Source organism: Saccopteryx bilineata, chromosome 10 (genome assembly GCF_036850765.1).
Source record: "Saccopteryx bilineata isolate mSacBil1 chromosome 10, mSacBil1_pri_phased_curated, whole genome shotgun sequence".
Classification (NCBI taxonomy): Eukaryota; Metazoa; Chordata; class Mammalia; order Chiroptera; family Emballonuridae; genus Saccopteryx; species Saccopteryx bilineata.
Window position 1 is genome coordinate 14422495 of NC_089499.1, and position 24652 is coordinate 14447146.

Below are 24652 nucleotides of genomic sequence, written 5' to 3' on the forward strand. Positions count from 1 at the left end.
TCAAGCCCTTCCCAGGAGTTACTTTTAACTCTTTCTTCGCTCTCGATTGATGATGTTTTGGGTTCAAAAGCCATTTGGCCTGGAAAGAGGATGATACCTCATGGAGGCGTGACAAAGCGGGAAGCATCCGGCTTTATAATACATGGGGCTGTGGCCTGCAGACTGAGGGGTCTAGGGCGGGCACGGGCTCCTCTAAGACTCAGGAACGGCCCACTGGCCCGATGCAGCCAGAAGCCTTGGTGTGGGCTCAGAGTCAAAGCCACTGATCTAGAAAATGAGAGAATGGCTCCAAGGCAGGGATGGAGAAGGAATTTGGACAAAGACAGGGGTTGGTAAAAGATGGCTTCGGAAAGGACCAGAACCTCGGGCCAGTGGTGCGTGTGAGCTGTGTAGCAGAGAGAGGCAGCCTGGCTTCGGTCGTGGAAACAGAGGACAGGCTACTGGGGCATTCAGCTTCCCACCTGTGGGGGCGGCTAGGGTGCTACCATCCGAGTGTTGTGTTGTGTACCCACCCAAATCTACTCAGCATGCCTGCCACGCACGGAAGCCCGTATCAGAGGCCAGCTCTGACCCACTTCCGGTTAAACCCACCACCGTAAATGAAAGTGAAGAACTCTCTCTGTAGGGAACAGTTCGAAGGGACCCCTGCTCATCTCTGACAAGGAAGCCACAGAGACCTTCCCGGGAGCACGTGTCACTCTGCGTACTTGACCTGGGAGTGATGCACTGACTGCTGCCCTTCTTAAAAACAGCAATAAAACATATTCGAAAGGCTCTGGGGGGGCTTGTCACTCAAGGGCACTGCTCCAGGTAACTCCCAGTAAGCAGTAAATCATTTTGTATGCAAATAATCTTGCACCACTTTGAACAGCTTTATAAACGTGTAGTGTTAGGTGTCGGGATACACTGCAGCTTCAACCTGAGATAGTAATAATCCCCATCCTCTCAGCTGGCGATCGTGACGGTAACAGTGACCACAGCGAGGGTGCCAGCGGTCAAAGTTCAAGGCCGAGCAGACCAGGAGCCTACCCCAGCGCAGGCCTCCGAGCCTGCTGGAGAAGAGACTTTCAAAGAAATCTAAACCCTCTGATGATGAAAATACTCAAAGCCTACATTTCAAATGAAAACTTGTTAAGGTCAAAACAATAAAACCTCAAATTCCCTTGTCCGGGCCCAGACCTTGAGGTCAGAGGAACATAAACACGCTGGAGGCCTGGGCGAACCACCAGGCTGGCCCCCGGCCACATCCCGAGGGAGGCCAGGGAGCCACCCCCTGCTCCCCTCCCCGGGGGAGGTCGCAGCCGGCCTCAGGGGACCCACAGGCGGCCTTTCCAGCTCCAGGAGCTGCTGGGGCCTCCTCTGGACTCCAGGTCTGCCTTGTTCTAGGCCTGCAGTTTCTGCTGAAAAGGCACTTGCAGGGAGAATGACCCTCCAACACCCCGTGCCTTTCTGCTCTTTCGGGGTGCAGACCGGCCTGGATGGCCCTCGGGGCCAGCAGGCCGTGGCACACGCTGGTTGGCAGAGGGCCTCCACGGCTCCCTGAGAGAGAGGGAGAGGCAGAGGAGCCAGCCACAGAGCTGTGGACAGTGGACGCCGGAGGCCTCGCCAGTGCGTTAAGCACAGTGACAGCCGTGCAGGCGGCAGCCATGTGGGCTCAGGGCGAAGGAGCAGTCAGAGAGGTCTCCCGCCATCGGCGTCAACTTCAGGGCTCTGTCCACAGCGGCGAGTGTGGCCCGGGGCATAAAGCTGTCACCCGGGCCATTTGTCAAGAACAAAGACAGGCTGGGGCAGTGTACACAATCACAATCCCTCAAAGGGCCTGGGGACCCACGCCAGGAAGGCACTTGCTGTGATATGTGGGGATTCCAGACTCCCTGCCAGAATCACAGGATGGTCAAAGGGTACTCTAACTCGTGACTGGTCCTCTTACCACACGGTCCTTTTTCAAGGGACAGGTACAACAGGGAAGCTCTGCTGGGGGAGCCCAACATGTCCCAACCCCTCAACCCCCAGAAATCAGAGAAAACAGAACTGCACAGGGCTCCCCACGGGCGTGGAGAGGCTGAACCGCTCCACACGGGAAGTGGGGAAACACCCCGTATTCCCCGGCGCCCGGGACTTCTCAGCATGTGACTGCCATGCCTAATTTAAAAAATAACACTGGAATGACTTTCCTAAGGGTATTCATTCACACGCTGACACGTTTATACAGACTGACACATTTAACGTTGTTTTTCCAAAGGAAAATAAATAGAATCTCTGCGGCTAACATGCATATTTAGTTTTATCTTCATGTGTGATTATTTTTCAAGCATCTTGTTGGATGTGCCCTTTCATACTCAGCAGCTCTTATGTCAAAATAAATCATGGTGAATTTGTATGCTTTCTTTTAAGGGCCACTGATTCACTGACGGAGGTATTTTTTAGGTTTACCATGTTTGATAAACTCGTGAGAGCAAAGTGCGCCGAGGTTCAGAAGTTGGGAGTTCTCCAGAACAAGGTGTCACCTACATGACAGCCCAGGGGCCAAGCCCGGCCCCTTTGCCTGTTTTTGTCAAAGTGTTATTGGAACAGAGCTGTGCCCGTCTGTCTGAGTGTGGCCTATGGGCTGCTTTCACAACCATGGCAGAGCTGGGCTGTGGCCACACACAGGACGGCCCCACAAGTCTCAAAGATTTCCTACTGGTCCTTTACCGAAAAGGTTTGCTGACCCTTGTCCAAAACAAGGTCCCCAGACCAGCAGTTCTGGCGTCACCTGGGAACTGGTCAGAAATACAGCATCTCAGAATCCACCCCCAGGAACCCGCGTTTTAACAAGGTCTCCAGGTGATTCTGATGCAAGCTTGATGTCGTTGGAGTAAACTGTGCAAACGGAACAGCTTGTTGAAATGAAGATGCCGACTCAGCAGGCCTGAGTGGAGTCCATGGTTCTGCATCTCTAACAAGCTCCCAGGTGAGGCTGACGTTGCCCATCTGTGGATCACACTTTGAACAGCGAGAGGGTCTCGTGTTTTTTTTCCTTGGCATCCTCCGGCAGAATTCCCGAGAGAGTTTTTTTTTAAAGGGGCAGGCAGAGGGTCATGAGAAACCAATTCAAATGCTTTTTAAATGAACCTCGAAGGTTCAGTTTTGGGGGAGACTTACCTTCTTCAGGATTTCTGTGTTCAGCAGCATGTAAATGTCTATAGTCCGACTTTCTTCTTTAGCAAGCGCACTCAGGTTACAGTGCATTGTGAGGCAAGAAATTCCCGGTCTTTCACAGTCCTGAGGAGAGAAGTCAGAGAACTGACAAACGCACGGCAATCTATGGAGGAGGCTCCACGTGCTTCTAGTCTGGAGACTGAGACAACTCCAGGCAGAGGAAGCGCACAGGAAGATGTGGTCATTCTTCCCGCCACCAGAGGGCAACGGAAGGATCTCGTGCTCAATGGGCACCGGAACCTGCCTTCAAGTCAAGAAACCGGGAGAAAGCAGCTCACTGGCTACCCTACCAAAAATGGGATTTTGCAAGGAGAAATAATTGTTTTTTTTAAAAAAGAAACACATTTACGTATTCCGAAGGTGTTTTTCTTATGGGTTTTGAACACAAGATGTATTCCCTACACGATGTCATTTCCTTCGACCTGCGCAGCAGCAACATACACTTTCATGTCCATTTTTTTAGGTAGGGCAGATTAGAGGGCTAAGGAGCTACACGACTCAATAAAACAGAAGAAAAACCACACCAAGAAAATACATAAATTATCAATATAAACCTGTATTTCAAATTTAAGTTAAAAGAGGAATTCTCTTGTTTTAGTGTAGGATCCAAAGTGTACACACATAATTTTATTTTTTATTTTTTAAATTTCTTTTAGCACGAGAGAAAGAGAAAGAGAGAGGGAGAGAGAAAGAGACAGACAGGAATAGACAGACAAGAAGGGAGAGATGAGAAGCATCAACTTGTAGTTGTGTCACCTTAGTTGTTCATTGGTTGCTTCTCATATGTGCTTTGATGGGGGTGGGGGGGTGGGGGGGTGGGGGGTGGGCTCCAGCCAAGTGACCTCTTGCTCAAGCCAGCAGCAACCTTGGGCTTCGAGCCAGTGACATCTGGGCCCAAGCCAGCAACCATGGGGTCATGTTTATGATCCCACGCTCAAGCCAGTGACCCCGCACTCAAACCGGTAACCCTGGGTTTTCGAACCAAGGTCCTCAGAGTCCCAGGCCAATGCTCTATCCACTACGCCACCCTCTGGTCAGGCCACACATACCTTCATGATGCCTTGTGTGTAGGGTAAAATTCTCAACCAGATACAGAGTTGTATCTGTCAAACAACTAGATACCACTACACCTAACAATTCTAAGGGCTTTTTAAAAGTAGTTGTATTCTCAGCCTTATGTAAGTTAAAAATAAAACAGACCAACATTTCAAGAGGCAAACAGCCCTACTGCTTCCACAGGAAAACAAAACAAAACCACAAACACATTATGAGATGTACCTCGGCTGAAATAAGTTAAAGAGACGGGTTCGAAGATATGGGGAAAGGAGGCTTGGAAAAGCATACGATTCCACCTTCACTACCTGCAGTTAAAAAAAAACTGGGGTGTAACCTATTCACAGCAAACAGATGAAATCTGAAGGGTTCATCCTGATCTAGTTTTATATATGCTTATACCCAGAGGCAGACATACAACATGTCCAGTACCTAAGCAGCTTCTCTCGTGGCTCCTCCTGTTGATATTCCTTTAAAAGTAACCAGTGTCCTGACCTCCATCGCCATGGACAGCTTGGTTCTTTCTGAACTTCATATAAGTGAAACTGTATAGTATGTGTCCTTTTGCCTCTAGCTCTGCCGCCCAAATATTCTGTCTAGAACAGTGGTTCTCAACCTTTCTAATGCCGTGACCCCACAATACAGTTCCTCATGTTGCGGTGACCCCAAACCAAAAAATAATTTTGGTGGCTACTTCATAACTGTAATTTTGCTACAGTTATGATTCGGAATGTAAATACCTGATATGCATTATGTATTTTCCAATGGCTTTAGGCGACCTCGCCGGGGTCGCGACCCACAGGTTGAGAACCGCTGGTCTAGAATATTCTTCATTCATGTTGTTGTGTGTAGCAGTTTTCTCTGGCTCTGTGATAATATTCCAGTGTATGATGGTGCCACAATTGTTTACTCACTCTCCTGTGGATGGATATTTGAATTGTTCCCAGCTTTTGCCTATAATAAGATGACTGTGATTCTTGTCCATGTCTTTGGGGGGGGGATACAAGTACTCATTTCTTTTGGAGATATACCTGGGAGTGGAATTCCTAGGCCACAGGACACAAGCATCTTTAAATCTTTTTGTATTTTTCTGAAGTGAGAAGCGGGGAGGCAGAGAGACAGACTCCACATGCACCCAACCAGGATCCACCCAGCAAGCCCACTAGGGGGCGATTCTCTGTCCCTCTAGGGCAGGGGTCCCCAAACTACGGCCCGTGGGACGCATGCGGCCACCTGAGGCCATTTATCTGGCCCCTGCTGCACTTCCGGAAGGGGTACCTCTTTCATTGGTGGTCAGTGAGAGGAGCATAGTTCCCATTGAAATACTGGTCAGTTTGTTGATTTAAATTTACTTGTTCTTTATTTTAAATATTGTATTTGTTCCTTTTTTTTTTTTTTTACTTTAAAATAAGATATGTGCAGTGTGCATAGGGATTTGTTCATAGTTTTTTTTTTTTATAGTCTGGCCCTCTAATGGTCTGAGGGACAGTGAACTGGCCCCCTGTGTAAAAAGTTTGGGGACCCCTGCTCTAGGGCGTTGCTCCATTGCAACCAGAGCCATTTTTTTTTAGCGCCTAAGGCAGAGGCCACGGAGCCATCCCCAGCACCTGGGCCAACTTTGTCCAGTGGAGCTTTGGCTGTGGGAGGGGAAGAGAGAGATAGAGAGGAAGGAGGGGGGGGAAGAGTGGAGAAGCAGATGGGCGCTTCTCCTGTATGCCATGCCTGGGAATTTGTGTGTTTTAAATTGGTTGCTTTTTAGAGAGGAAGAGAGAGAGAGAGAGAGAGAGAGAGAGAAAGAGAGAGAGAAAGAAGCACCGATTTTGTTCTACTTATTCATGCCATCATTGGTTGATTCTTGTATGTGGCCTGACCAGGGATCAAACTTGCAACCTTGGTGTGTTGGGACCATACCATGTTGGTTAGAGTCTAACCAATTTAGCCACCTGGCCAGGGCCCAAATAGCTTTAGTTTTAATAGATACTGTCCAGCGGTTTTCCAAAGTGATTGTACCAGAAACATCACGCTTGATTAGACTCCCACTTGTTGGAGAAATGTTTTACTATTTCATGCCTGGTGGGTTGCAAAGGGTTCCCCTTTGCCAGGCAATGCAACTGGAAATGTCAATTTAACACTCTGATTGAAACCTCAGGCTGAAAAAGAGGAGCTGACCACAGTCCTTGTGACTTTCAAAGCCAAATGATTAAAACCAGATTCGGGAAATCATAAATGCCAAATAGAAAACTGGCCTCCCATCTCAGACCTGCCTTACTAGTGAGGACCACCCATGTTGACCCAACCAGAAAGCAAATTCTTACCAAGACTTTTCTTCCAGACTTTGTGAAAAAAGCAAATATAGTATGGAAGATATTTTCTTGTTCTTGAGGGATGATGCAGGGGGTTGGGTTTTTGTGGAAAGAACAGTTTCCCTTCTCTTGGCCCACCTGCAAACGAAAAGAAATCTGTCAGAGTGGTCCACCCAGGACTAGACATCGAGCATGGAGTCTCTTACCACAGAGGAGGTAGCAGTCACATCCAAAGTCAGCTTTCCCTCCTGTCCATTCTCCACTGAACCACAAGGGCTGAAAAGCCGAAAGGGCAAAAGTAGTGGCAGCAACGTGGCCAAACAATAGAAAAAGTGGGTCCTCAGACCTTAAACAATTGAGACGAGAAGGCACACAACATGCAAATGAGATAGGTCTAGGAAACAGTAAGACTTAAGGAACAAAATAAACCTCCACTTCCTGGTTTCCAAAGCACATTCCCGAGTATCTTTAAACTCCCTGGGATAAGCATGCGTGCCCTTTGTCTGGACAACGAAAAGGAGAGTCAGGTTAAGTCACTTGCCAACAATCACTGGGTCTGGAATGCAGGTTTTGAACCCAGGTCTTCTGAGACCAAACCTTTATGCATGGTCCACTGCCAGAGGTGTTTGCACTGTGTTCCCTGGCACCCTGAGAGAGTCTCCTGAGAGAGAAGAGGTATCCAGCAGGACTGCTCGAGGCCCCCATCCCTGCCCCACCTGGAGCTTCAACCACATACAACGGCATTTAAAACCAGGGTTCTACTACAAAAACAAAACAGAAACGGTTGGGTAGCCATTACACTGAGCCACACAGGAGCTTATATGCCCAGTGAGCTCTTGGTAAATGATTTGAGCTCTTGGTACATGATTTGATTTTGCTTCTGACATCAAGAGCAATAGACCTGAGCAAGAGCAACATTAAAATAAAAAGAAACTAACAACAATGGTCTTCCATGTTGACTTCTTTAAAACAACATAATTTTTAATGACTAAATTGAGGAACTGTTGGAAAAACAAGGTCATCTTTATATATTATCATATCATACTGGTTGAAGCTGGACACTTAGCCATGACTTAAGGTCAAGTCACAAAATTATTGATAATTATTAATAATACATAATTTAGGATTGTGTTCACAATTCCATTTCTGAGCAGAAGCACCTGTTTGAACTCTCCTATCTTTAATGCCCTTGAGTAAGAGATAGCATATAGTTTGAATTTATTGAAGGACTTTTTTTTTTTTTTTTTTTGTATTTTTCTGAAGTTGGAAACAGGGAGGCAGTCAGACAGACTCCCGCATGCGCCTGACCGGGATCCACCCGGCATGCCTACCAGGAGGCGATGCTCTGCCCATCTGGGGCGTTGCTCTGTTGCAACCAGAGCCATTCTAGCGCCTGAGGCAGAGGCCATGGAGCCATCCTCAGCGCCCAGGCCAACTTTGCTCCAATGGAGCCTCAGCTGCGGGAAGGGAAGAGAGAGACAGAGAGGAAGGAGAGGGAGAGGGGTGGAGAAGCAGATGGGCGCTTCTCCTGTGTGCCCTGGCCGGGAATTGAACCTGGGACTCCTGCATGCCAGGCCGACGCTCTACCACTGAGCCAACCGGCCAGGGCCCTATTGAAGGGTTTTTTAACTTCTCATTCATGGAAGATTTAGTTTAAAATTTTCACACAAATAAACTGCTAACTTAAGCTAACAATGTTAATCTTTTAATAATGAACTATAAAACAAGACTCCCAAATTTGCTAAATTAACCTCTATTTTATCTTTGGTCTGAACATACATGCCAGCATTTACTATGTTGTATATACCTGAAAATAAGGTAAGGATCTATGTTCTTAAATTATTAGAAAAAGAGTGTTGCCTTTACAAATCTCTCAGAGTTTATGACTTATTGTTCTTTAAAAGTATCTGATAATTCAACATTCTCTTGATTGCATGATTTGAACCACAGTCTGGGAAGACACACCAGCCTGAACTGGTCTCAGTCAGTTGGTTCTGGATGCCTTCTGAGGTCACTAGAGGGAACTAATGGGAGGGAAGCAGTGAGATTTAACACAAAGTTAGTGATTATTCCTGGGGTACAACTGTATTCTACATTGTGATAAATATTTGAAAGTTCATTTCAGAAAGCAAAACATAAGTTGCTTACGTAGTGAGGATTGTGAGGAACTACTTATCAGACAAGTGAGAAATATAATTGCTGCTATATTATAAAAAATGGGTATTTGTGGCTTTCAAGACAATTTCAGCCTTAAATATGGATTCAAAATGTTCTGTATTTCAAATAAATTGGACAAATGGAAGATGATATGCTCTGGAAAATTGTCAACTAAAAAAGTGGCTCAGTCATATACATTGATCGTGAAAGATGTGTATTTGGATAAAATCATTTTGTAAAATGTGTGAATGGGAAGAGTAATGTAAATTAATATATGTATTATTCGTATATAATTTTAAGTGCAGTGGTCCCTGTTTATCTAGGCGGATCTGTTCCAAGACCCCAGTGGACGCCTGCAGCTGTGGGTAGTACTGAACCCTACGTACGCTATGTTTTTCCGTGTACATACATACATACGTTTGCACGTAAAGGAAACACTTCACAACTTCTCTTTGGCATATCCGAATCGCTAGCGTTACTACTCTTGTGCTTGGGGGCCATTATCGAACACAAGCACTGTGATATGCCAGGACAGTCCCTCTGATAGCCAAGATGGCTACTAGTGACTAAGAGGCAGCTGACGTACATAGTGTGGATTGGCCGGGCAAAGGCATGACTCGTGTCCCGGGTGGGTTGGAGGGGGACGGCTCAAGATGCCTTCATGCAACTCAGAGCGGTGTGTGATTTAAAACTCATGAATTGTTTATTTCCGAATTTTTCCATTTAATATTTTTAGACCACGGTTGACCGTGGGGTAACCATGGGGAACCATGGAAAACAAAACCACAGATAAGGGGGAGAGGGCGACTGTCTGCAACTACCTGATTAGGTTCAACGTTGTGAGTAGATCTTATTTAATTCATTTTATGACTTGGTATCGAGGTAAAACTTACAGTCACTAAAGTGCAAAGATCTTAAGGGTTCCGTCTGATGACTTCTGGCAAATGAAATCACCCACATAGCTACCACCACAAGGAAGGTACAGGACATGTTGAGAAAGTTCCCTCTGGCCCCCTTCCAGAGTCAATTCCCATCCCTCACCTCAAAGGCAAATACAGTTTTGACTTCTATTAAGCTGGCCAAGAGTTTGTTAATTTTACCTCATCGGGGAAGCGGGGGGTTGGGTTATTCGGGGGCTGCTCTCTGTTGAGGCACACATAGCACGTCGCAGATGGAAAGCGTTTTGCTCACTGAGCATCTGAGAATTTGAATGTGTGCTCACGTTCTCAGCTTAATCGCATTCCACGCTGAAGCCCGCGGGTCCCCATATCCCCATTTGTCTCCTGGAATGGACATTTGCTGAAAGGCCACTGGAAAATGGTCCTTCTGCAGCCCTGTGGCGAACACACGCCTCTGCCAAGAGGATCAGCCTGGCCACCCGAACACATTTGGTCTAGGTTTAGAAAAGCAGAACCTCTCAGTCCTGCAGGATGCATCTGTCCTAATTAACATCAGGGGTAAGGGCAGAGTACCTCCCGGCTCTGCGGATTGGTATGCTGGGTTTCTAGGCCAGGAGAGAAAGCGTGGGAGCAGAGCCCCAAGCCAGCCGGTTTCACTGACAGGCTCCGGAGGGTAGGCCGGGCGCCACCCTCCCCACAGAAGCCCAGCACAGAAGGCAGGGAGCTGGGAACCGCAGGGCAAGGGGGTGAGAAACAACCGAAGCCTCACCCCAAGGCAGCAGGGCAGAGACCTGGCTCAGAACTCTGTTTTCCTCCCCCCCCCCCCCCCGCCCCGTAGTCTCCGGGTCGGCCTGTGAACAGGGTGATGATGGTGACATGATGTGATCGATGTGACATTTGATCGGCCCCAGTGGAATCTGGAGAAGGGAAGCGGAGACTGAGTTTGTGGTGAATGAAAATCTCGGCCAGTTGTGCTCCCAACTGTGGTTACATGGGAATCACTTCAATCGGGAATTGTTTTGTTTTGTTTTCTGGGAGGTTCAGGGTGGCTCTCTTTCAAAGGGAGACTGAAGGTTGCTTGGAGCCACCCGGGTCTGATTCAGACCCGCTAATCCTGCTGTAGACGCTCCCTCAGCTCTAATGAGCAGCACAGTCCCTGGAGGGGCCATCAAAGGGAAGCACGTTTTCCATGTGTGTTAGCTGCGCACACACGCACTGAATGTGACAGCCGCCGCAGTACCCAGCACTTGCGCGGCCCTTACTGTGGACCAGGCTCTGAGTGCTGGACACAAACGAACTCATCCAGTCCTCAGTTGCGTCGGGCGAGTGCTGTTACTAACCCCCTTTCACAGAGCGAGAAGACGAGAGGCCAAGGCAGGCCAGATGCCTGCCAGAGGTCCGCCAGGGGCAGGGGGCGGAGCCAGGTTGGAAGGTAGCCCACCCAGCTCCAGAGATCTGCTTGTCACCACCTTTCCTGAGTCTCGGACACGGAGCCTGAGGATGGGGGGTGAGGCGGAAGTCACAGAGGGGTGGTGGCAGAGGGAAGCCATCCCTTCCAGTTTTGACCTTGGCCAAAGGGAAGCAGCCAGTGGCCTAGACGCCTAGGAATTTCAGAGTCCTCTATTGTGACCCAGTTCTGCTGTTGTCACGGGAAAAAAAAGTCTCCTGCTTAGACCATGGGAGTTAAGAGAGCCTGCTGGCCGGGAGGCCGGGCCACCCCACGCTGTCTTGGGCTGGAAGGGGAACAGAGCATCCTGGAAGGTTGCTTCTGGAAGGCAGCTCCGATATCGTGTGGTCCTGCGGCCTTGGTTGTCAGATAAGGAACCAGAGGCCTCGAATCCTGTGACTCGTCCAAGGCCATGCGATTGCTTGTTGACATAAGTGACACCAGCGAAGGAATCCTGTGGCACAGATGGCTTCGACGAGCACTCAGTGGTCCCCGGCCTCAGCCCTAGCTCTGCCTCCTAACAGCTGTGCCAATTTGGGTCTCCAGGGCCTCTGCTTCCTCATGTAAAATGAGAATGGGAGCCTCGTTGGTCACTGAGGTAGGCTCGGTTGCTAATTTCACACTCTGAGCACTATCTGTGCATTGTAATTAGAGCACAGGGTCACCTGATCTTGCATTCAGTAGAGGAGCAGTTGCTGACTACCCCACCTCCCCCAGCACACAACTTGGTTCGGACCACCCTCTTTGCTCAAAATCAAGGGGAAGCAGCATTTTCTACTTGTATTGCAGGCAATCCAATCATCGCAGTGCTAATGTCCTTGTCCTTGCCTGGCCAAGGACTCTGCGGCCATTGCCTCCTGCACGTCTCTGCCCACTCACTTCTCATCTATTTCCCAGACTCTGTGAGTCCAAATGCTTCCCACGACAGGGCTGCTTATCTTCCGCGACCTTTGGGGGACTGGAAGAGGTCCATGTCTACTGGAATGTGAATAAAAGGACGTCACAAATACTCACACAAGGACCAGAGGGCGCAGGACACAATGTCAAGGCTGAATTTGGCGAAGGCAGCTATTGAGGGTTTTCTGTTGGCATTTGGTGCCCTCCCCCCTTCCCTTGTCCCGACCCCAAAGAAAACACTGTGCAAGTTGAAACCATGAGATGATGGTGACCCGGGAAACTGAGGGGAGCCCAAGGAGAGTATGAACATTACTTGGTGGCAGTGACCATTACTCAGTCAGAGGAGCCTTTACGGTCAGAAACGTCCAAGGGTCCAGATCTACCTAAGGATGGCGTATCTACTCTGGTTTCACGAAATACCGGGTTTGAAGAATGAATCAGGGCCAGCTCCATGGCTGTGATACCGAAGAGGAGAATTCACGCTTGGTTTTGAACTAACAATCATTTGAAGGTACATCTAGAGCAAGGGTCCCCAAACTTTTTACACAAGGGGCCAGTTCACTGTCCCTCAGACCGTTGGAGGGCCGCCACATACAGTGCTCCTCTCACTGACCACCAATGAAAGAGGTGCCCCTTCCGGAAGTGCGGCGGGGGGCCAGATAAATGGCCTCAGGGGGCCACATGCGGCCCACGGGCCGTAATTTGGGGGTGCCTGAAGTTTTTACTAAAGACTAGCTTTAGGCTCTGGTGGTCTGATAAAAGGGTGAGAGGAAACAGGGTATTTCCATGTTGTAGCCTCAGAAGAGGAGCCCGCATAAGCTACCAATAGTTGTTTGCTGACTTAAAGTGAGAGCGAGGACACAGCTTCCCCCACTCCCGCCACCCGCCGGATCCCAGAACAGAGCAGCCCTACCACAGTCTCTGTCCCTGGGCCTGAAGCCTGGAGGGACAGGAAAGTTCCCAAGCACATCACCCTGGAAACTAATTCTTACCGCTTAAGGCCCCATCTGTATACTAAGTTAAAATATAAACCGAAATATTACTAGCTAACATTAGGTACTAGTCTAAGTGCTATGACACACAATGGATCCTTAAAATACCCAAGCGCAGAGGGTACTGCTAACAGTAGTAGGGTGACCATTTAATTCATTGTCCAAACTGGGGCATCTCTGAGAGTGAAGTGGGATGTCAGCCAGATAGAATATCACGATGGAGACATACATCAGTGATGTGCCTGCAAACGGGCACGTCTGGTCTCCTTAGTTTTCTCATCCTTAAATTGGGGGTGAAAACTAAGGTCCAGAGAGATTAAGTAACAACCTGCCTGTACCTATAAACTTTGACTTCAGGGCTGAGTGTCATCTCCAAAATCCCAACCGGGATGCCCACTGTCCCGTTCCACCTTCCTCACACACTGTCCCAGCGTCACAGCCTCTGTTCCACGCGCACCTGAACCATCAGCTTTTTGTTCATCCACTTAGTGAACTTCAGAGCAGGACTCCTATCGTAATTATAAATCTTGTCTACAAATTTCTCCCTCTACCAGCAAGTAGGCCCCTGTTCCGATCTGCATTCCCGAGTGGGAGGCGGCACTTTAGGTGGGAACTTCTAGAGAGTAAGGAGAGAATGGGGGAGGTCATTCCAGACAGAGCGAATAGCACATGAGAAAACATGGAGGTATCAACAGTAGACTTGAGTCTAGAGGGCCTAGGAATCCAACATGGCGCCAGCACTGGATGAACGCTGGGCGGGAGTAGCCAGAAACGAGGCAGGACGGACAGGAGAGGACATGGTGGAGGGCCGTGTGGGCAAATCTTAGGAGGGGCCAGTTACCCAGAAGGTGATCAACATGACTCAAACATAAGAGCCACTTTTTACCAGGGGTGTGTGGCATTCTTGGTGTATTTTTTTTTTCCCTATGTGCCCTGGCCGGGAATAGAACCCGGGTCCCCTGCACGCCAGGCCGACGCTCTACCGCTGAGCCAACAGGCCAGGGTCTCTTGGTGTATTTTTAACAAGCTAAGGCATAGATGTCCTCTTTCTCCCAGCACTGGCTCCATTCCTTGACTGTATTCTGGCTGGTTGGTTTCTCCGGGGATGCGAAAGATCACCAAAGTGTGTGTGATTTGATGTACAAAGTGTACTTCCTTGAACACAGTACATGGCCAATGGCAGAGAAATGGAAGATCAAATGAGCAGAGGAACAAACTTAAGGACAGGAATGTTTACCAGGAGCCAGACTTTGAATCTTCACCCATGTAGGTCGTGGGTGAAGTCTGATCTAAAAAACTGTTCGTTGAAGGGACTTGGATGAAAAGGGGCATAGGTTCATTTTTTTTTTTTTTTTTTTGAATAAGCACATGTTTCCTGTTAACTGATATTTATCTGTTAATCATTGACTTTATGTTCTCTGTTACATCCTTGGGCCACTTCTCCATATCACGTTACACCAATCACAGCTGATGGCAACTGGGTAAATATGACCCATCCCCTGACTTACCACCTGTTCCTCTGAATTCACATGCCCCTTGACTTCGAAAACCCAGGGAATGTTTTGAATGCCTACTCTGCTAATTTAATTACTTGTTTCCTACTCTTGGAACCAATGTATCAGAAGGAATAAGCCCCCTTTCTGCAGTGGGAGGCTGATCATTTACCATAGTGGCTTTAGAGATATTAATTTTAAGACTCCAAGGTTTGAGGTAAAAAGTAGTATTGATAAAATGATTGAGAAATTATACCAACCAGCTAATGAAGCCAACCTTAGATGTTTACTCGTAGAGAGATAATTAAGAACGACATATTTTCCATTAAACAAAATGTAAACTGTAATAAACAGTGTTACAGAGTCCTTTATATTGTGCCTGTTGTCATTTTTTAAGGTTGTTCTTTTAAAATTTTATTCAGAAAATTAAATTTAAAGGAGTGGTATTGATCAATAAGCGTTAGTCAAATGCCTGATGTTAAATCACATTGCTATGATTTACTATTGAATGTTTCTTTGTAGTGACCAAAGAACAGTAAAAGATGACAATATTTTAATCATAAATCCTCAGACAAATATTTTCACGTTATCACCATTCATTTCAAACCTTAGTAATGACCAAGAATAAGCAGAAGGGATAGATCCATTTATTTGCCTTGATTTTTTTCAAGGACATTATTTAATATAGGGGCAGAGAATCAGCGATAACAATTTGCCTCATAATGTATAAGCCCAGCTTTTTGTAACTAATATCTTCGCAAAATTAAAAACACACTTGTTTTGTGTGTGCATCACATCATTTCCAAGGAAGGAGCTCTCAAGGACATCCTTTGGTGGACCCTTCCGAAGAGTTATGGATTCTTTTACTTTGTGAAAAGGATCCCCTTGCTTATTAGTTCAGTAAATTCTGATTTTCTGATACTTACTTCTGTGTGTAGCTAGAGCAGCGGTTCTCAACCTGTGGGTCGCGACCCCAGCGGGGTCGCCTAAAGCCATCGGAAAATACATAATGCATATCAGGTATTTACATTCCGAATCATAACTGTAGCAAAATTACAGTTATGAAGTAGCCACCAAAATTATTTTTTGGTTTGGGGTCACCGCAACATGAGGAACTGTATTGCGGGGTCACGGCATTAGAAAGGTTGAGAACCACTGAGCTAGAGGCTCAAATGTGTTCATACAAATAGACGAAAAGGAAAACCACTTTGATGACCACAGGAAGACGAGGTAAGATATTATGAGGCTCTCGCTTTGGGCCACCCCCTCTGAGCCTCGGTCCTCAAATGAAGAGGCATGCTCTGCTTTGAACTGAATGGCTGCCCGTGAAGAACAGCCTGCTGCCGGGTCTGCAGGGTTGGGGACGGAGCAGGAGGAGTAAGAGGTTTACAGATGACCTCATGTCAGTGAATTTCCAGAAAGGGTAAGATAATGACTTGAAAAGGCTGGAAAAGGTCAAAACTCTAGTTGAAAATTCTATTCTAAATGAAATACTTGCTGCTCTCCCCACCCCTTCAGTCCACCACTGGTGGGAAAAGTTGGACTAGATCTGAAAGGTCAGGGCGTTACTGAGACTAACACTGTAACAGAAAACAAAGGGGCAAAGCCTCGAAACCCATGCTCCAAAGGAGAGGGAGAGCGCAGTGCATTGTCCAGGCCTGACCTCTGTATGAGTCCGCCGTTACTTCATTAAAAAAAAAAAAATCTCACTTCTCTTGCGTTAAAAGCTAATGACTCTCTTTTTTTCCCCACCGGCTCTGGGGTTTGGCTAAAATAATGTGGTTCCCTCACCGCTACCCCCCACACACCCTTTCCCTTTGGGTGTGACAGGCCAACACCCTCAAAGTCAAGAGTGCGAGCCACTACCAGGCTGCCCTGTCAAACAGAATCCCTTCGCATTTAACTCGAGAGAAAGGCAAGGCTCCCAGACGAGGCCCCCTTCGCCCGGCGTGGGCATAGCCTTTAACGGGACTTAAAGTGATACAGATGGGCTGTAGTTTCAGAGAAGCAGTGACACAGAAGAATTTCCAGATGCGGTCAGAGTCTCTTTAGCGAAAAAGTGAGACATAAATACGTTATCTGAGCACTTGACATGCATGCCGAAAATGTTTCCCTTCCACAGATAATGAAACATTTGGAAGCAGAAACGGCCTGCTGATTGGGATAATAAATGAGTCAGTAGCCCCCCCGTGGGATCCAACACAGTCTCGGAACTGGACTGGTTTCTTTAAACTCTGGTTCTAGCTCTTGGGCCCCTCTCACGGCAGAGGATAGCGTAGCATGCCCACCGCTTCACTGAGTTCTCTCTGCATTTAACTAGCTGTCCCTCTGTCCTATTACCCCTCTCGCAGACAGTAAATAATCACCTCTCTGGAGGCCGTGTTTCGTGTGTAACCATCTGTCTAAGCTCTATCGCTGCCTTCGGAGCGCACGGAAAGAGAGACCTAGAGGTCACTCGTTAAGTCCAAAGTTTCGAGACTTCACGGGAGGCCTGAAATGTGCTTCAGTTCACAAGTTTAGATTATTAAGAAGGAGCGAGTGAAGCTGGCTCCCAGACAGCCGGGGAGACAATTACTTCTCAGTGTCTAACGAGGTTGCGAAAGCTCCTTTTGGAAGTAACTGCACATGTCCCCGCGTGTCCCTCAGAAAGTTTTCCTGTTTCTGTGCTTCCGAAGCAGACGCGGTTAGTCCTCGGCAGGTTAAATCAGAACCATGTGTTTCTCTGCAATGACCGATGAGCTCTGTTTATCCTCAGTGAGATTTCCTGTTACTGACTTTGGTGAGGACCCATCACCCCTGCAACGACAGGGCTCTGTGTCACGTTGCTTTTAAGGAACAAAAAAAAAAAAAGGGAATGCAGGAGAGTCAGCGGCGTAATCACCATCTTTTAGGACCAGAAAGCACCAGGCACCTAAGCCTGAGCATTCCGACTGGGCCCCACCCCACAAGAGGGCTTGCTGCTTCCAGGTGTCCCCGCGGCCTGAGCACATGAAGCCTCCGGGCTCCGTGATAAGGCTGGCGCCCTCAGCCAGCGGGGAGACGGCACTGCGGCCTTGATTCATTGGCTCTGTCCACACGGGATAAAGGGCAGCCCCTGGACATCACTGTGTACCCGCAGCCCAGGCTGGAGCTTATCCCCACCTTCCGGGACATTCTTTCTTCCTGTCGCCAAAACTGAAATTGAACCGAGAGCCCAGGAGCGTAACTCTCACTCCAGAATTCAGACAGCCATCACCCCTCTTTTTAAGTGTTTGGCTTCTGTTGAGAAAAAAAAAAATTGAAGCCAACTTAATTCTGACCCATTTCAGGAACTCAGACTACTCAGCTCCCACTTGGACATGTGCAGAAAGATGAAAAAGAAAAAAAATTATTTGAGCCTACCGCAGAGATCAACAGGCTTGGGTGTGTGTGTGTGTGTGTATGTGTGTGTATGTGTGAAAGATGGGGGAGGGAGGGAAGAAGGGGAAGGGATAAAGGGAGGGGTGGAAGGAGGGGGAGGGGATGGAGGGAGGGGGGAGGGGATGGAGGTGAGGGGAAGGGAATAGAGGAAGGAGGGAAAGGGAAGGAGGGAGGGGGGAAAGGGAAGGAGGGAGGGGAAAGGGAAGGAGGGAGGGGGGAAAGTAAAGAGGGAGGGGGAAGGGAAGGAGGGAGGGGGGAAAGGAAAGAGGGAGAGGGAAGGGAAGGAGGGAAGGGAAGGAAGGAGGAGGGAAGGGAAGGAGGGAGGGGGAAAGGTGGACTGAGAAAAGAGAAGAGAGAATGTTTCCATTATATCTCTGAACAAAATTTTCGGAGTTTAAATTTGTTCTTGGAAGCCTTCATTCCTATTGGTGATTCGGCTCCTAATTCGGTTTTACCTTTGAAATTAAGGCAACCTCTGCTGTGGGGTAAGGGAAGTTATCAAAACATCTCTCCTTGGGGATTCCAGTTCCGTGCAAACTTTCCAAGTTCTGAGAATAAACGAGGTGAGCACAAAATGTGTTGCAGTGTATAGAGAGGTCTAGGGACACACCTATCCTAAGGCAGAAAGAAATATTTGTGATGGTGACACTACCAGAGTGGCCAATTTTTTCACCTAACTGAGCACATACCGAGGTCCAGGCACCAAACACGGGGTACACAGGAAACAAGGCAGCCATGACCTTTACTGTCATAGTGGTTTTAATCTTGTGGAAGACGACAGACAATGAAAAACAGTAATTCCAGATAGCGACCAGCGATACGAAGGGAATTACACAGGGAAATAGGACAAAGAGTTGATGGGGGTTTGACACCTTAGCTAATGTGGTCAGGGAGGATCTCCCTGGAAAGTTACACTTTGGGTTCAGTCCTGCATTATAAGAAGGAGCCAGCCATGCAAGGATCTAGGGGAAGAGTGTTCTCAGCAGAGGCTGGTGCAGATGCCCTGAGGTGGGACTTGCTGGGATGGCATCTGCCAGGCTTGCTGGAAGCGAAGATGTGTGAATTGGGTCTTGAGGAATGAGGGGGCTTTCCACAGCCAGAGGAGTGAGAGAGGCCATGAACGTTAGGAAACTCAGGGAGGTGCAGGTGGGTGGTTCAGCAGCCTTCCTGGTCCAGAGTGGCTGGAAGACCAAGTCAAGGATGAGGTTGGAGGCAGAGGACACTGGGCTGAAAGGGAGGTGGGAGATCATGCAGAGTTTTGGACCCCATGGTTGTGGCCAGTAAGATCTCCTTATTGATTTTATTTTATTTTTTTTATTTTTATTTTTTTTTGTATTTTTCTGAAGCTGGAAACAGGGAGAGACAGTCAGACAGACTCCTGCATGCACCCGACCAGGATCCACCCGGCACGCCCACCAGGGGCGACGCTCTGCTCACCAGGGGGTGATGCTCTGCCCCTCTGGGGTGTCGCTCTGCCGCGACCAGAGCAACTCTAGCGCCTGGGGCAGAGGCCAAGGAGCCATCCCCAGCGCCCGGGCCATCCTTGCTCCAATGGAGCCTTGGCTGCGGGAGGGGAAGAGAGAGACAGAGAGGAAGGGGGGGGGTGGAGAAGCAGATGGGCGCTTCTCTTATGTGCCCTGGCCGGGAATCGAACCCGGGTCCCCCGCACGCCAGGCCGACGCTCTACCGCTGAGCCAACCGGCCAGGGCCTCCTTATTGATTTTACACAGAAGCTGAGGGTGTCTCTGAGAGTTACACAGAGAAGTAATTAAGAAAGTGGAAGTCAGCAAGCTCTCCAATGCTAAACGGGGTCCTCCCTGCCTGAGGAGGAACAGCGTGTGAGCAGGAGAGGCTGGATGCAGAGGCATGTAGAGCTAGTGCTCGCGTTTGAATTTTTACTTATTTTGACAATATGGAGAGAGCAAGGAGAATGGCCGACGGTGGGGAGAAGGGAATCAGAGGGACTGTGATCTTCTGTGGCAGAAACGTGGGGAAAATGACCAAGTGCCAGCTCCACTTCCCCACAGAGGGAGACCTGTTTTCCATTTTAGCTCAGAAAAGGTCAGAGAAGTCAGCGCATGAAGAATTGAGGAGAGTCACACAAAGTGGAACTTCAAGGGGCCCCGGAATGGCTCAATAAGAGCACTTATGAGGGAGCACAGTTCTACTGTACTGGGAAGACGTCCCGACCAGATTCTGTTCAAAGGCACCGGGTTACATCATGTAATCCTCAAATCCACCCCGGGGCTAGACGTCCATCCCCTGCTCCAGAGGGCTTCCCTTCCTCCCTGTCCTCTCTGATCCCCTGTCATAAAACATAAGCTGTATTATTAACAGTCCCCTTTACATGACATCATCTGAGTTACAGGATGTCAGGGGAAAGAATGCACATCATCCAAGAGCTTTGCACCCGGGGAGGGTCCCAAAGCCCCGGCTTCCTGCTCACAGGAACCTCCCACCCAGGAGGGACGCCGATTCGGTACAGGGCAAGTCCTTGAATTTCTACAGAAAAAACTGAGGGTAAAGGATGGGGGGGGGGGGAAGAAAAAAAGAACCTGTGTTTACCACTAGGGAGAGTAGGAGTCATTAGGGGGTGAAAACAGTGACTTGTTCAATTTTGCTTTGGATTATTTGCTGGGCTGCTTTAAAGTGCCAGGCCTGGCTTATGTACAAGTTAAATCTTGGCCTCCAGCAAGCGTGCTGCAGGGGAGACTTCTTGTGGCAATTGCCCTCCGTGCATAACTAAGTCATAAAACCCTGGATGTTTTTCATGCAAAACGTGCCCTCTCAACCAACCAGCTTTAAAAAAAAAAAAAAAAAAAATCCATGTTACTGTCAGCGGCTATTGCCAGCGAGGTAAGTGATTCACGCTGAGGCAGAGAGCCCCCCACGGGCGAGCGCCGATGAGCGGCGCACACACCCAGACTCCCGGGCGTCCCACCTGGACGGCAAGCAAGCGCGGGCAGCGTGGGGGCGGCATTTTCCCAGGGGAGGAAGAAGCAGGCAGGGCTAAAATCAAGGAGAGAGAATTCTCAGGAGACACGGACTTGGCCAGGCCCTTCATCTGCAAAGATCCCACTGTGAGCTCCTGAGGCAGCTCTGGTCCCCCCACCACCCCCACCCATGAAGGTCTCAGCCAGACCTGCCTGGCCACTTAACACGACCACTTTCCCAGGCTCCAGTCCTGCCACCTTTCTTTTTCTCCATGGCATCTACCGTCACCTATCATGAGTTACTTATTCACTCTGTGTCTGTCTCCGCCCGAATGCACACAAGGCCGGGAAATGATGTTTCTGTCTGTTTGGTTCCCTATGGTAAGCCAATGCTGGATATCTAGGCAGTGCAACGTATTTGCTGAATTCTGCACGGACTGAACAGGAGGCCACGAGCGAGGCCGGGAAATGATGTTTCTGTCTGTTTGGTTCCCTATGGTAAGCCAGTGCTGGATATCTAGGCAGTGCAACGTATTTGCTGAATTCTGCACGGACTGAACAGGAGGCCACGAGCGAGACGGAGACCGAGTGTAGGAAAAAGGAGACCCTGGGCTCTGTACAGGTTGGGGAGATGAGAAGAGCCTGTGAGAAAGGAGAAACCAAGGGAATGTGATATTCCGGACACCAAGGAAGTCAAACGGGTGGTTGGGGGTGACCATATGCTAGTTACCAACCTCTCCTTGAGACAAAACCATCTATAGTCGACGTAGGATCAGGTAGAATTGCATAGTCTGCGGAAACCTGAGTTTCAACCTGCGCTGATATGAACCAACGCTTCGCCCTCTAGGCACCAACGCCCCTTTGAGAAACCTGTATGAACCCTGTGGCTCTTCCCTAAAGGAAAATGCATTCAGACCCACACAAGACTACAGACAGTTGCTGGCAGCTTCCGGAGTCAGTCAAGTCTATCCCAGAAACCCGGTTCATAACTAACCTGTGCCTCTCCCCAGAGAGGTCTTCTTATGACGTTACCCAAACAGTCTCAATGTAGAAATCCAGGCGTCGCAGGTACCCCCGGCTTCTCCCGAGGTTTGCGAAGGTTAGAATGAGCTAACTTTCTGGGTGGAATACAAAATGTGAACGACCCGGTTCAAGTCTGAAAGCAACAGAGAAACGAAGGAGAACTCACCACCATCTCCTGGATGTGGAACATCTCCGCACTTCCGGGGGCCAGGCGGTTGGGGAAAGAGATGCTGACAGAGGAGCCAGGGAGGGTGCTCGGCCCCGCGTTATAGACCTGTGGGGGTGAGAGGCGCACAGTGCGTTTTAATAGAAGGATGGATCTTCATTTCAGGGTCATGCAGTCTATACTCTAAAATTCTGTGAAGTGATAACCAGAGACGCTAGGGTTTGGGCTCTAGAAGACCATGACTTAAAGTAAAGTAACATCAAATGGTGGGAGAGTTCAATGTTCTTGTCTTCTTCCCTGCTACGAGTTATTTCTTTTTCTATGTCTAGAAATGTACTCATAGACTATGACACTTGTGGGAATTCAGATATCATCTAGTTCAGGGGTTCTCTAACTTGAGCATGTATCAGAATAACCAAAAGGTGTGTCAAAACATAGATTGGGGGGGAGGGTCATGACCAGAGAGTCTCCGAAGTAGTAGGTCATGTGCGTGTGCAGTGTGTGTCAAGGGGTGGGCTGAAGGATTTGCAATTCTCATAAGCTCCCAGGAACCATACTTTGAGAGCCACCCATCTGGTCAAACCCTTTAGTTTTATCATTTGAGGTAATCGAGCCCTTCAGAGATAAAGTAGGTTGTCCCCAAACCAAAGGATCTAATGTACAGAAAGGACTGTTTGTACTCCGCTATCCAGATGATCTGGTTGCTCTGTAACTTGCAGGTGTCACCTGCTAATATTGTTTGCTGGCATCTGTCCCCTCTTTCCCGTCTCAGCCGTGGGTCCTGTGAAACTTCAGCCCCGCCCCCCCCTCCCCCCAGTCCTCTCCATCATGTCTGAGCCGCCCATCACCTCCTGCGCAGCGAGAAACGATGGCAGCCGCAGGGAGACCAACAACAGAGACAGCGCAAGGGCTGACCATGAAACTCAAGGGAAGCAAGGAAGATGAAGGAGAAGAGATGGGTAGAAATGTGCAGACAGGAAGAAGACGAGTGGCTGCTGAGGGCTGGGGTGTAGGAAAGACGGGGCGTGCCAGAGGCAGAAGAATTTCCCCCACTCCCAGGGCATCCACATCCTAGTCTGTAAAACCGGTGGATATATGTTACATGGCGACCGGGAATTAAGGTTGCTCATCAGCTGACCTTAAAAATGAAGGGATTAGCTTGGATTGTCCGGGTGGGTGCAATGTCATCACAAGTGGCTTGATACAGGGAAGAGGACTAAGAAGAGTCAGAATCAGGGAGCTGCAGGAGGAGAGAGACTCAAGCAGCCTCCGTTGGCTTTGAAGATGAAGGGGACCCAGAGAACGCGGCAGTCTCCAGACGCTGGACCAGGCAAGACAACAGATTCTCCCCCCAGAGCCGCCGGAAAGGGAACAGCCCCGCTGACTCCGTGACTTCAGCCCAGTGGGGCCCACTGTGGGCTTCTGACTTCCAGAATTATACGATAATAAACTGGTGTTGTTGGAAGTTTGAAGCCACCGAGTTTGAGGTAAGTAGTTTCAGCAACAACAAGAAATTCGTACAGGGAGTGACAGTTCTGTAAACGTACGAAAAATCTTTGAATTGCACACACACTTTAAATGGGTGAACTTTATTGTATGTCAATGATACCTCAATAATTTTTTTTTTTTAATGACAGGTTAGGAGCAAGAGAGGGGGAAGAAGTGAAACGCTGCTCCATAGCCCAGGACTAGACAGAATTCAGGGGCTCACGGCAGCGTCTCGGAAGTTGAGGTCAGAAGGGCAGGGCCAGGAGATGGCTGGAAATCTAAGCAGTCATCACACATGACAGAGCGAGTCAGGATCCGGTTCCAGCCAGCTCTTCCCTAAAAAACCGTGCTTTCATTCTTTTTATTCCTTTTTGTTTGTTTGTTTGTAATACAGTAGTTGGTTCTGCTTCAAAGAACAGACCAAAAAAAGAACCAAAACAAAACAAAACAAAACAAAAGACAGCGGATGAATTCTCATCGCCAGCTCAATTCAAAAGGAACAAGAGTTCCCAAAAGCAAGAACCCCGAGACACAAGAAAAGGAAGGAATATCCAATCGCAACAGAAAGAAGTAATCTGAAGTGAAACATGAGAGCGCAGGGTTGGGGGGGAAACCTGCTTGGTATGTCTGGGAAGTCCCAATTACAGCCTGAGCCGCGGAAGGGAAGAAGAAAACGAGTTTGATTTGCATTAGTTCCCCATCAGGGCCAGACGGGTGGGAGAGCTTGTATTACCTCAGTAACTTATTTTTAACAAATGTCTTCACATTTGATTCTCTGCGAATGTTCTTGTGCAACAACTGCACTATTTTTCATCATTTTGCAGGTGAGGGAAAAGGATCGACGCTCGATGCAAAAACAAAACAAAACAAAACAAAAAAAAACAACAGCCTATCATTGGTCAACAGATTTGTCTCTGTTAAGAAAACTCTGATGAAATGTAGACTCCAGTTCCCGTGGCATTTGCGGTGAATTCTTTTTTTTTTTTTTTTTTCATTTTTCTGAAGCTGGAAACAGGGAGAGACAGTCAGACAGACTCCCGCATGCGCCCGACCAGGATCCACCCGGCACGCCCACCAGGGGCGACGCTCTGCCCACCAGGGGGCGATGCTCTGCCCATCCTGGGCGTCGCCATGTTGCGACCAGAGCCACTCTAGCGCCTGAGGCAGAGGCCACAGAGCCATCCCCAGCGCCCGGGCCATC

General features: G+C 48.6%; 1 protein-coding gene across 1 annotated transcript in view; it reads right to left on the reverse strand.

Moving 5' to 3' along the window:
• ITGA9 (integrin subunit alpha 9) overlaps positions 1 to 24652 on the reverse strand; it is a 348465-nt gene that overhangs the window by 32101 nt on the left and 291712 nt on the right. The window contains exons 23-25 of the mRNA XM_066244543.1: positions 21964 to 22071; positions 6570 to 6695; positions 3145 to 3264 (exon numbers count right to left, since the gene is read on the reverse strand). Coding sequence (XP_066100640.1) covers positions 3145 to 3264; positions 6570 to 6695; positions 21964 to 22071 — 354 coding nt within the window. The remainder of the gene's footprint in view (positions 1 to 3144; positions 3265 to 6569; positions 6696 to 21963; positions 22072 to 24652) is intronic.